This window comes from Puma concolor, chromosome C1 (genome assembly GCF_028749965.1).
Source record: "Puma concolor isolate L17-30 chromosome C1, mPumCon1.1.hap2, whole genome shotgun sequence".
Taxonomy (NCBI): Eukaryota; Metazoa; Chordata; class Mammalia; order Carnivora; family Felidae; genus Puma; species Puma concolor.
In genome coordinates, this window is record NC_141674.1 from 192085084 (window position 1) to 192098483 (window position 13400).

Sequence of the window (13400 nt, forward strand, 5' to 3'; positions counted from 1 at the left end):
TTTTTCTGTAACTATGCTCAGTGTGTGTCATTTTTTTTTTTTAATTTAGAAACAAATCCTAGTTTTCACGCTGACAAAATACATTCTAGATGCTTTAGGAAGAAGGCCTTTTGCACAAAACATATAAATTTGCAACTAACTCTGAAAGATGCTCTTCCTACAATTAGAGGCAAGACCTGAAGCACAAGTACTCCTGGAAGAGGTAATACCCCTCCTGCGATTGTGAGCAAGGAGCAAGGACCCTGGGCTTCTTGTCTTCAGGCCCCAATTAGCGAGGCATCATTCTATGTGAGTTTAATACACCCACAATCATAATTACAAATCTTGACATTTAGATGCTCCCAAAGTCAACACCCATCCCAGCAGGGCTAGCCACATTATCACTAGTTAAGGAGATGTGGAGCAATTAGAAGCTAAAGGAAAAGGTTAGCTTTACCACTCAGACGGAAGGGGTTCAGTAGCGAAACCCACCTGCAAGTGCAGTGTTAATTTTTTAAAATATCGGCTTCAAAGCCTTGTCACCCATGACAAGGAAGATCTGAGTCTAAATGGAATATTTAAGAGAAGTGCTTCCTCATCCCTCAATCAGGCTGCACGCTGACCTTTGCGTAGTCTTCGCCGGTTGTTCAGCTGTCACCAAATGCTGGAGAAAGTAGAACATCATCGGACCTGTCACGAGGTCAATCAGCCGGTGCTCGGGCCAATTTGCTAAATGTGTCTTTGCTAAAGAGTCTGTTCCCTCACCAGTCTGATGAAATGTAGTACCAATTAATCACCAGCTAATTTTCAGGGAGTTGAAAACTCCCTTGTAGTCGTTGGCCACTCACCACGTTGTCTGGCCTTGGGGGACCTCAGGCCTGGAATGTGAGGCCACCTCGGAGACACGTGAAACTGTTGAAACTTGTGTCTTAGGCTACCAAGGTGACAGGCTAGGCGACATCTGCCTCAGGCCAACACTGACCTGTTTTAGTTAGAACCCTCCATGTGGTTGGCAAGCCCCAAAGACCGTGCCTACAGCTCAAGTGCATGCAGCATTGTCTCCTTGGACATTTTAATGATCCAGTAAGATCTCATTGTTTTTTGTATCAACCTATCAGTTCTTTATCTGTCTTTAGAAGGTGGTGGTGGCTTTGTCATCATTCTCTGCAGAGGTTTATTATCTGAGAGCTGTTGAGTTGTCTTAAAAGCAGAAAGGTTTCTTTTTTTTTTTCCTTTTACCAAATAGACTGTTCTATTTGTAGCCAAGTCTCATAAATTAAAATACTTGTCAAAATAAATGAATAGTATGTTTGTTATATTCATGACTTAAAATCACATTTGATTGCTTACTCATTAATCCACAAAATTAAGCAACGCACCCTGGATTGCAGTCATTAGTACAAAGAAGCAGGGTTCTTCTAACCGTCAGACGTAGTAGAGAACACCGTACGATTGTGTTTGTTTCAAAACTAAGTATGTTCACACACACATTAGTTTTATAATTTCAGAAGGTCTCCTCTGGAAGAAAGTCAAGTACATAAATGCAGTCCACCAACAAACGGGGTTGGGATCATAATATACTAAGTGGATTTGAGATGGAACAATTGTAAAATGTCATCTTACATTGAGCCTCAAAGCTGACAGAAGCTATTTTGCCCTCTGTAGGAGCATACGTGGTAAGGGAGGTTACCTTTACTCCCAACTGGTTGGAAAAATCAAGGATTTAGGGAGATGGTGTCCACATCCATCCAAATGGCCACATTTGCCCTTTCTCTCTGGAAAAGCAGAGAATGTAAACCATTTCCCTCACTCCCTTCCATGTGGCAAGTACTCACGAGCAGCTTGGAATACAAGGTCAGGTTATACTTGAATTCTCTCATCTGTAAAGTGGGGATAATACTGTTTTTCTGAGAAGTTTTCTTATGAAAATGAAATAGAATATGTAAGTACTTAGAACAGTGCCCAGCACATAGTGAAGGCTGGCTAATTATTTGGTAAATACATTTTTTAGTTATGTGACTCATGGTTTCAAGTAGCTGACAGTTATAGAGGCAAGTAAGTCAAGATGCTTGTGCTATGTGACTGGTAATGATAGAGACATGGACAGTATTGTGGGAACAACATAGAACCCAGTAGAAGGCCTTGAACTACATCTTGGAAACTATGAGAATATAAAGAATTTTAACTTGGAGCAAGACCATGCCACTTTGTATGATGGAAAGCCCATTTCAGCAGTAGTGTTGTGGGTAAACATCCGGGGGCTGGACTAGAAGCCAGAAGCAAATTGAGGCCTTTACAATGGAGACGTAAGGACCTGGAGATGCACTGAGGCATTTTGTTGTGATGAATAATCCCTGCAGAGAGAAATCAGCCTTAGATTCCAGTAAGTTACTGCCTTCAAGGATCTGTTGACATATCTATGGATGACTGTGGCAGCGCTGGACCTTGGCCAAGAAATTACCAAAAAGGTGTTTCTGAGGCCGTTCCAGCTTTGGTTTAGGGTAGAGAATAGAAGCTGTAGGGAAGAAAGGAGAAAAAAACTGAGCCAGTAAAATAATACTAACGTGAAAGTTACAACATTTTAAAGGCATGTATGCTTTGTCATTTACAAAATATTTTTCCACGTGCTACTTTATGTTTTCTTGTGTCGGGTACGCTTCCTTAGAAAAGAATATTCTTTTAGAAATGCAGGTTAGATGTGTGTGATTTAGTTGAGAATGATTTGAAGAAGAAGTCATTTGTGTGTATGTGTATCCCTGCATTTTAAAACATTGTCTTCATTTACACTAACGTACACTCTCCCAAGACCTTCAAAGCCCTTGGGATTGGATAAAATTGAGGAACGTCCGTGATATACAGAGTAAATGGCAAGCAAAGCCACTCAGCGAATTGGCATCATTTTTGAGTTTTCTCAACCAGTTTAACCCAAGGATCTTCCACTTTCTTTTGTGTCGGTTATTTTTAGTGTGTGTAATTCAGAGACAGTGGAAATACTATTACTGACAAAGCCAGAGATGCTGTTTTTTTTTTGTTTTTTTTTTTTTTAATTTCTGACATTTGTGTTACCTCAGAATGCTTGAAACTTCTTCCTGCTTCTTTACGTGTTTGCTTTCTCCGTAGCTGTCCCACAGGGCCCTTTAGGATTAGAGCTTGGTGGCTACCACCTGATCTCCATGGAGCCCTTTACCCGACCACTGCTATGGATGGTCAAGGGCACAGAGGAAAGTGTCTTCAGGCTTTCCATGTGTATATTAGGTGTCGGTTTTGAAGGTTGTTTCATAAATGGTGAGTTGTTACTATGCAGGAAAGTGAAGAATGAATGTAACAAAAATAAACAAATAAAAAATAAGGCTCTCAAACTTGAGTCAGTCACAGGAAAAATACGATTCAGTATAAATGTATTTATTGTATACCTGACTTCTTAGTGAGCTACTGCATAATTAAAGGTAAATGCAGTTTTGGCCAAAGTATCGGTGTTTTTTTAATAGGCATGCTTTTTGTTATTACCAGCAGTGTAGGCAGCTGCCTTTTGAAAATGTGATAAGAATAAATAGGATTCTTAGTACAGTTGAATAAATTATGTTATTTTCTTTAGCATGAAGCTTAAAGCTGTAAAGTTTGTAAAGGTCCCTATTACAGATTTTTCAGTTTGGAGAGGAAATGAAAATTGGTTTTATCTCATTTACTGAATGTCGATTGAACTTTCTGAGAATCAGAGCTGTGGCATACTTGCTCTGAGGATACTTGATCTGATGCTTGCATCTGATGAAGATGCAAATTTGAGCATGCTCATTTTAAAAATCTGGATTAAATGCTTTTAGCTAGCTGTCAAAATCCTATGAAGGAAGATCACCTGTTTTCAAACCTTTGTTTAAAGTGGCATAAAATTAAGTCACATAGCCCATTGTTGTTTAGTTACAAGCAGATATGTATACATTTAAATGAAATTCTTCCGTGTTTCACTCTCTTCCCAAAGGTGATAATGTGTTTTCCTGTACTTGTGAAATGGTTGTAATTTCACAGTCTTACTTAGATTTAATTGTGTTTATTAAGATTTGAGACAAATGATTCTAATTTTGTTTTGTAGGATCCTGTTTTTTTTCCTTTGTCTTTGAATTTTACTTGATAGTTGTCGGTAATATGAAATATGTATGAAACGGTAAAAATAACAGTGTGTTGTTAAATTCAAGAGTTTAACCCAAAGAACTCAATATGGCAAATAAGTTTTTCTTAGTAGTACGTGAGTGTACTTGACGTGTAATTAAAATAGAGCCACAATTTCCTAACTGTAATTTCTAATACAAAAAATATACTTTTATAAATCATGTTCTATGGGCATTTGGATGATTCTTTTTGATTTTCTCTATAGGCTAAAGATAATAGCATTCAATTATAAAAACTCAGGCTCTAAAAAGTGACAGAATGCTGTAGGTTGATAACAGAGCAAGCCACATCATGAATATTGAGGGACTCTGCAATAAATACCCTTGGTGGCATTTATTATGAAAATATTTACTTGTGACTGGAGAAGCTAAAGGCATTGGTATATTGCTTCAAGCTGCGGTGGAAACAGCACAACCCATGTTTTGCAGGGTGGGAAGAGAGGTAAAGCGTGTCTACGGGTTGTGTGATGAAGAGGAAGACAAAAAAGAAAAACAAAAATGACCTATTTGATGTGTTTGATCTTGGTACTTTCTCTGTTCCTCTGTCAATCCTGTGATGAAGAGATTAAAGAGAATCAACAAAGTAAAAGCAGAATATGGATAAACAAATCAAGTGGGATTTAGTCTGGAAGCCAGAGAATGTTAGCTATGGTAGGAAAAGGAATTAACATTTAACCTTCCATTGTGTACCAGGCTCTGTGCTGAAGTGTTTAGGCATGTTAGGGATATTATCAAGGAACTTAACATTCTACCTCCACGTGACTCACACGCTCCCCACACACACGCAAACACACAGCCCTTTACTAGTGATATTGATCATAATAGTCTTACTGTTTAATCATAGGAACAGGTCTGAGTCCTCGAAGTGATATTGATGGTGTGAAATTGCAGAGAACACATGACTCTTTTGATCAAGTCTATTATTCAGGTTTCACAGATAATTGTAAATTACCCAAAATTCTTCCATTTCTTTTCATCTTTGAATTTGTTGTTGTTGTTGACTTTTTCATTATTTTGATCTACACAAGGTATGAGAAAAAGATGGAAATATTCTCTAAAGTGAAGTTTTATGGGTGATCATTTTGCTAGAAGAATCCCAATTTCAGATGTTCTTCCCATAGGCCTTCTGGGGTGGCCAGGGGATGCTTGCAGTTACCAAAGCTAGTGCCTAGCCCTTGAACTGGGAGCACCATCAGCACGGACAACTGAGATCTAATTATTGAATATCATTTTACATGCTACATTAGTGTGTTTATTTTTACATGTTTTCTTAAGTCCTAGTTAGAAGTTAGGTGTGCTCCTGAGAATTGCACTCCACCTTGACCTCTCAAACAGAGGTAGAAAACATGTAAGATAAACATTGTACATTCTCCCAGTGCCTTAATTTTACTGGCACATTAAAGAGAAAATAGCGTCATATTAAAACAATCACAGAAAGCTGGTAGAACGTGAAATGGAAGACCTGAATTTGTATGGGCTGCACAGTTGAATCGTGAGCTTGTGGAATGCCATCTCAGACTACACCGCTAACCCTGCCTCCCTCTCCATGTGCTCTCCACCCCTGGTGTACCACTTGTACTCCTTCAGAGACCAAATAAGCAGATTCTCCCTTTCAAAATTGAGCCTGAAAAAGAAAGAGAACACACATAATCTCTCTTTTTGGAGCCTGACGTGGCAGAAGCAATTTCTCTTCGTGTCGAATAGAAAAGTAGGAATTTCTCTCCCCCACCACCCATAAGAACAAAACCAGAACAACAGTAATAATGATGATGACACTTGGAGGGGCTTATGGGTAGGTACAGGTTGTTTATATGCATTCATTTCTAAAAAAATAATAATTTGGATGTTTATTCTAAAAACACGTGAAAAAATCTAGGTATCTTTTACTTGCTATATTAGGTTTTAGTATCTGTTCTTGCTTTCTTTTAGCTTTATTCCAACAAACATATGTTCAGTGCCTATTGTGTATACTCACCAATCTAGGCGATGGGGATACAACAGAAAAAACAAAAATCACTGTTTCCTTGGAGCTTATATTCTAGCACAGTGAGAAAAAAACAGACAATAAATAAGACAAAAAATGAAACATTGAGAGGGCAATAAATGCGATAAAGAAAAAAGAAGGGAGGATAGAAAGTGGCTATGATGTTGCAATTAAGATCGTGTGGTCAGCAAATGCCTGGCATTTGAGTAAGGATTGGAAGGACAGAGGAACAAACCATGTAGGTGTCTGGGGAAGACTATTTCAGACAGAGAGAACAGCAAATACAAAGACACTGAGTCAGGAACAAAGAAGAAATCATAGATGGATAGAATCCTGAGAGCAAGGGAGAACGTACTCAGAACATGTGGTCAGATATGTCCCAAGGAGCTTATGACCAGATAGTCCATTGCAAGGACTTGAGCTTCACTGTGACATGGGAAGGTGACTGACCAAAGGAGACACGTGACCCATCTTGTGTTTTAGTAGGATCACTCTGGCTGCTGTATTGAGAATGGATTAGAAGGGAGCATGGGTGGAAATAAGACCACACAGGAAATTATTGCAGTGATCCATGGGAGAGATTGTGGTAGCTGGGCCCAAAGTGATGAGAGTAGAGGGGCGAGAAGCAGGTAAACTCTGATTATATTTTGAGATTTGTTCACAAACTGGATGTGTGTGGGGTGTATGAGAGATGAAGGGAGGGATGGAAAAAGGCATCAAGGGTGAATATGAGATTTTTCTCCTGAGCAGTTGGACGGATGGACTGCCAGTAATTTGAATGTAAAAAGATTGTGAGAAGAGCTTTGGAAGATCATTTTTTCAGTTTTTCACATGTTATGTTAGGTGATGGACCATATAAGCCTGGAGTTCGAGAAGAAGCTCTGGGTTGGAGGTTTAAATTTGGAATTTATGAGCGTATACTTACATCTATGCCATGAGACAAATGAGATGTCCAAAATAACTTAGATGTGTTCTCTGTCACATTTTTAGAGACGAGGAGGAATAAGTAAAAGGAAATTTAACGGATGGTCACAAGAGATGTCCGGGAAGACAAGTCAACAAAACAATTTAAGAGGCATGTTGAACTGTGTCCTAAAATCAAGCCAGATAAGTGGCTTGGGATTTAGCTATCTAAAGATTGGTTTTGACCTTCATAAGAGCAGTTTCCATGGAATGGAGGGGCAAGAGCCTGACAAGTGTGGTCTCAGCAAAGAACAGGAGTTCTTTGGAAACTGCTCTGTAGAGATTGGAAACTGCTCTGTAGACAGACATTTTCAGATTTTGCTTTTAAGGAAAGTAGAGAAACGGGGTATTATCTACAGGGGTAAATGGGTCCTGAGAAGGTTTCTTAAACCTTTCTGTTGTTGGTTTTTCTTTTTGTTTGGGGTGGGAGAATGAATAGTATATTTGTGGACCAACCTTCCTGTGTACGTCTGGGGATGAGATGCCTAAATACTGACAGAGATCTGTGAGGACAGGAGTTTTGATTAGAAATAATGACTCTGTGAAAAGAGTTTGGATTATGGGGTCTTTGGGAAATGTTGGTGTTGTGCTGGGTGACGTGAGAATACAAGCATTGCAGAAGGAGAACAGAAGGGTTGCCAGAAGATGGATAGGGCAGCAGAAGAGAAAGGCATCCAAATGAAATATTACCTGTTTGCATTTTGCATAATGTTTAGGTTACTATAGTCCCAAAGATGTCAGTGAAAAATCTTCCACATGCCATAGAAGTTTAGTCTAGGTGAAACCTTAACAACAGAAAAAAAGTTAAATAGAATTTCTTCTTTCCTGTCCAGCTTCTTTTTCTATCATGTTGGAAATCAGCATGCCTCTGTTGAGGAACCAGAACCATGATTTATGTTAATTAATGCATCTCTGTAACACCGTCTACTGGGAACTCTGTTACCTGATAATGGAGGTGTTCTGATGAAGCAAGTAATCTAGCTAATAAGCACCTACAATGTACGATTTAAAGAAATTGTCAGTTTTGAAACAAGTGTGCATATGGTAGATGTTGAAATGCAGACCGCATGGAGAGTTTCTTATCAGCCAGCACCAATGAAGCCAAAGACTTTGTTTGGGCACCACCGATTCAGGAACCGAACCTCTTCTTTCCAGGAAGAGAGGCCGTCTCATTCATTCATCCATCCATCTGTACATCTAGGGTAGACGTTGTGAAGATAATTCCTGTCAATTGTGGGACTGGGAGACGGACTATCAGATTTGGGAATACTCCACTTCTTATTATCATCATCTTTGTGACGACTATTGCCTTTTCTCTCCATTCTTTATCGTATTCTTTAGGATATAGCATCCTAGTGGACAAACCACAAATATTTTACAAGATATCCTCTCTTTTTACAGCTCTCTTGTTGGAAAACAGTCACAGTGTGGTCTGAAACCCTGAGTTAGAAATGAAAAAGACTAGATTCTAGTACCAATTACTGTTTGGCCTCTCCCTTTGGGAAACAAAATCTCCGAACTATTATGTTCTCTCATTTGATAAGTAGGCGTACCATTGTTGTTACATCTGCTGTAAACTTGTATGGATATAATAGTATGGAAAACAGGAGAGTATCTTGGGGAGGAAAGGTTACATAATAAACATAGATAATGGCGTAGTTGATGAGTTATCAGTTTTAAGATTGTGTATTATGCTCCAAACTGATACTCAGTTTTTTTCTCTTTTCCCCAATATGTAAGGCGCACTGCATTTACTAGCAGTTAAGGATGTAGGGAGAGGGAAGAGTAAGGTATTACTCTTCACTAACACAAAATTGTTCATAGAACCCACATAATAAGCCGCTTCACCTTGCCGATTGGCAATTAAAGTAAATGTTACTAAAATGTGTTAGAATTCACCAATATGCAAAACTGAAATTATAATCATGTCACAAAAATAGTGATGAAAATAACACTTCTAGCACATTTTAAAAACTGATTTTATTTTCCTTTTCAAGATTTAAAGTTTTAAACTCTTCACTTTGACCAGATGATTAGAAAGATACAGTTCTACTGATTATTTTTATACTAGAATAATCTTTCGTTATTAATCCATTTAAGTCTTCTCTCAAATCAGTTCATCATTACTACCAATTAAAAATAGAAAATATATGTGCTCAATTTCAAGAATTAAAAATAATGCCTTGGGAGTAGCATTTCTTTCCTGTGGTAAGAGGATTGTTGGATTTTCCAATTAAAGAAGTCTCCATACTGGAAATGAGTAGTCAATTATGAAAATTATTTCTGAGTAGTCAATTTGCATATCCCTAATTGTATTCATTTCTTTTGAAAGACTCAACTTGGAATTTATGATGTTTTGATTGATTACTCCTGCATTTGTGTTATTAATACTATTGCCAACGAGATTCCCTTATGAATGGGGCTTTCTGTGCCTTTCCTAAATAAATGCTTGAATCATAAGTAGGTTTGTTTTATGTAATGAATGAAAACTATCTAAAGATTTACTAGCAGATTTCAAAGTTGCCCACACTGCTCTTTCCTGGGTTGACAGTAGCATCCTCTTGCTGCCTACTGCACACACATTTGGACTTTTCCACGGCACTTGATGAGACGCTTGTGAAGGTCCTCCGTGGAGGTGCTGTCTGCTGGCCAAAAATACAGTTTGAGCAGGGCTGTCCTCACTGTTGATACAGCAGTGCTTGGGCAATTACTGGAATATTTTATTTTATTTTATTTTGCCCTTTATGAAAAATGACTTGGAATGGACAATTAAATGTTTTATATTAATAGTTCTATGTTAATAGTTCTATATTAAGAAACATAGTTCTCCTATGAAATGAAATTGAAATGAAGATAGTAATAATTTGGTTGAAAGTGCTGACGTTTAGTCTCTTTGGACTTGGCGTTCATTGGACTGAACCAGTCAGCACAGTGTCATGAAGGAAGAGAACAGAATTAAAGGGATGTATAAAAAGGGGATGATATCTATGTGCACAAAATGAACACATTGTATGGAAATATACGCATTCATTTGTTGTGATCGTGTCTAAAAGGGCAGCTGTAATTATGGATTTTATAATATCTCAGCTCTCTGAGCCTTGAATGTCCTCTTTTTTCAAGTAGACCTATCCTCAGCTTCTGCATCTTCGACTTTTTATTTCTGGAAAGACTCTTAAAAATACTGAAGTCCTTTTAGGAATATTGGTGAAGGTGGCAAGGGGAAGGGGCAGCCATTTCCTTATTTCAAAAGAGCCAAAAATTGGTTCTTTATTTCAAGAATCGCAAACAATTAATTCCTGGTTACAATGCTTTTAGACCTATTGAGTGGAGAGTTGTGGGGCAGTAACATTCAAGTTTGACGTTGTCAGAGGCCATTTTCTTTAAAATCAAATAAAGATCACAATCAGCGAGATACAGTGTTGTGTGATGATGCATGTCATACCAAGTAATGAGTGTTGTTGGATTTGTTTGTAGCTGATTGCTGTGTTTGATGAACAAGAACCACTCCACAAGATTGAGAGCCCCAGTGGAAACCTTGCAGGTCAGCAGACCCCAGATGCCTTTGAGACGGAAGTGGCTGCCCAGTTGGCTGCATTTAAACCAATTGGTGGGGAGATCGAAGTAACCCCTTCTGCTCTAAAATTAGGTATGTACATTTTCACTAGTATGTTTTTCACCTGATTGAAATACATCAGCTTGCTGATTATGAGTTGCTTCTACAATATGACGTATCCTCTTAGTATCTTTCTTTAAAAATCTGGTCTGTCTTTTCTTTAAATTATTTTCACATAGCTCTTTGTAGTCGATGCTCAGACAAGTGGATGCGGTTTTTGCTTGCATTGCGGGCAAATCTGAACCGCATCCTCTCGAAGTATCCTACAGGACAGGCTGGTCTGTAAGTGATGTGGCTTATCTGTAGCCTGTGAGGATCACTTTAAGAAAATGTCCCTGAAGAGTGTCATTTGGCAAAAGCTAAGGGTTATCAAGGAATTTGGACTAGAAACAAAGGTCGCTTTCTGTTTCAGCCGCCTTCTTTTTCTCCCCAAATGATGTATCTCAGAGTTTGGAGGAAACGTTTGAAGTTAATTTCTTAATTTTGTCCTCCTCATTTATTCAAGCGAGAACAACCCACCTGGTAATTTTGTTCAGAATTCTTTATTTTTGTTTTGAAGGCATTGGGAGAAAAATAAACATTCTTCTACAGTTTCAGTGCATTTACATCTCCAAGAGAAATGTCAGTTTTTGGTGATAACTCTTAAAGATAAATTTAGGTCCGTTTAACAGCATGAAGCTTTTGAAAATCCACTAACATTTTGGTACTTAAAACAAATTTTCATTCCTGTTGAATGTATGCATATGTTTTGAGACTGCTCTGAGCACCTGTTATACAGGTTAATTCTCCAGATAGAAGAACAGAGGCTTTTACTACTTTGCAAGGGGAATCTTTCGCTTGCAAAGCAAAGAACATGCTTAAAATTGTAAGTCCTAGAGAGTACTCGTTTTTCCCATCTGAAACAAAATGTTTACTGTAAAGTTTGTTTTACATACCACAATATTGAATACCCGTATTTGGTACAAATGTTCTGGAAAGCATCTGTGGTGCTGCCTTTGTAATAAACCAAGTAGAAATTAATGACCTATAATCTTCACAATTCTCCTCTATCCTTTGGAAACCCGGCCAGTGAGGCCGTGTGCTGGAATGCAGACGACGGAGGGCCTTGTGGAGGCGTCTCTCCATCCACAGCGAGGTTTGTGTCTTCCACAACCTCACCACCCTATCATTCATTTGCATAATGGATGCCTTTTTATCCATTATGCAAATGGTGCGGGAGGAAAATTAGGCAATAAGGGAAGACGAAAGGAGAAAATTGCTCTTGCTTGTTTTAATATTCTATTTAGAAGCGAGCACTGTGTGGTCTTCGAAAGGCTGAACCTCCAAGGGCCCTGGGCTTGAGAATTTGTTTTCACCTTTCTCTTCGCTTTCTCGGGGAAAAAAAGAAGTTTGTTTTTCTTAAGATTTTCAGCTTCTTTTGTTGAACCAACTGAGCAATGCAATGTTGAAGTCAGGAAGAAAGGTAACCTGAGGTTCTTTTCCTTTGAAAGTGAATTTTGTGCTTCCTGAGGACGGATTTTTGGTAAGAGAGACAGAAAACAATCTTGATTAAATGGGAACTACGTGCCAGGCGCCGAGCTCCAAGCGGTGCACTAAGTGTCCTAAATCCTTTACTCATAACAACCCATTTCAGCCTCACGGTACTTAGCTGGGTTCTGTCACTCCCCTCCTTTAAGAGATGAGGAAACAGGCATAGGGTACTTAAGTGATTTATCCAAAATCACATAGTTATCAGGTGGCGGAGCCAGGATTTGAACCCTCTCTGGCTCCAGTGTCAGGAGCAAATTTTCTGAGCTGCCTTTCGTGTGCTGTTTGTAAGAGAACAAATTGATAGAGTTTGTCTGCGATTTATGTTGTGAATATAAACCAAAACCCTGAAAGTGCTTATTCATTTCTTGGCTTCAAATCCATTTCACGTGGTACTACAGATTAAATGACGAGATTAGCTAACCTTTATTAAGCGGTCAGCGTCGCTTTCCAGCAATGGGTCTGGAGCCCTGACATCATCTCCAGTTCTTCTTCTTTCTTTCCTGCCCTCCTCACTTTCTTCCACCTTCATGTACATGAGTGTCGCAGCAGGCCAGAGCTTTATCATCAATCAGACGATTGCAGAGGCCTCAAACTGACCTCTCTCTTTACAGGGTGCACCGATCCTTGCTTCTGTTAGAGCTGCCTTTCTAAATCACAAATCTGATTATATAACTCCCTGCCTAACAACTTCCAGTGGCTTCCTATGGTGTGGAGAGGCATGTCCAAACTCATTAGCAGGCTGATGCAGATGGTTCCTCAGAATTAGCTGGAGGAATCTGGGCAGGGATGAATGATGAAAAAAATCTATCCCTTATCTATCCTCCGGGGTCCAGCAGATTGAGTACTTTTCATTTCTGTAACTTTAAAAGCAAAGCAAAGCAAAACATGTATCAGGTTTCTCAGAGAAATTAAAGAAGGAAGCAACACCACCTGCTTGGGTATCTGCTTATTCTGTTTTCCTTTTGTTGCTCTCAGGGCAGGTGTGGTCATGGATGGGACAGGTGTCATGGCAGGGTGGGGTGATATGCAAGGCAGCAGATGCAATGCTCATGGCTCTCCCAGGAGTGTGACCCCCGCGGCGCCATTGCCCCCCCCCCCAGATCCTGTTGAGATAAAGGGGGAGGAAGTGGTTAGTGTGGAAGTAGCGTTTGTGTTCCAGTGATTTCAC

General features: G+C 39.1%; 1 protein-coding gene across 4 annotated transcripts in view; it reads left to right on the forward strand.

Annotated features, from left to right (window-relative positions):
* Positions 1-13400, forward strand: part of PARD3B (par-3 family cell polarity regulator beta) — a 1009985-nt gene that overhangs the window by 393226 nt on the left and 603359 nt on the right. For all 4 annotated transcript variants that reach the window (XM_086719408.1, XM_025934777.2, XM_086719410.1 and 1 more), the window contains exon 3: positions 10564-10735. In XM_086719408.1, the coding sequence (XP_086575534.1) occupies positions 10564-10735 (172 nt within the window). The remainder of the gene's footprint in view (positions 1-10563; positions 10736-13400) is intronic.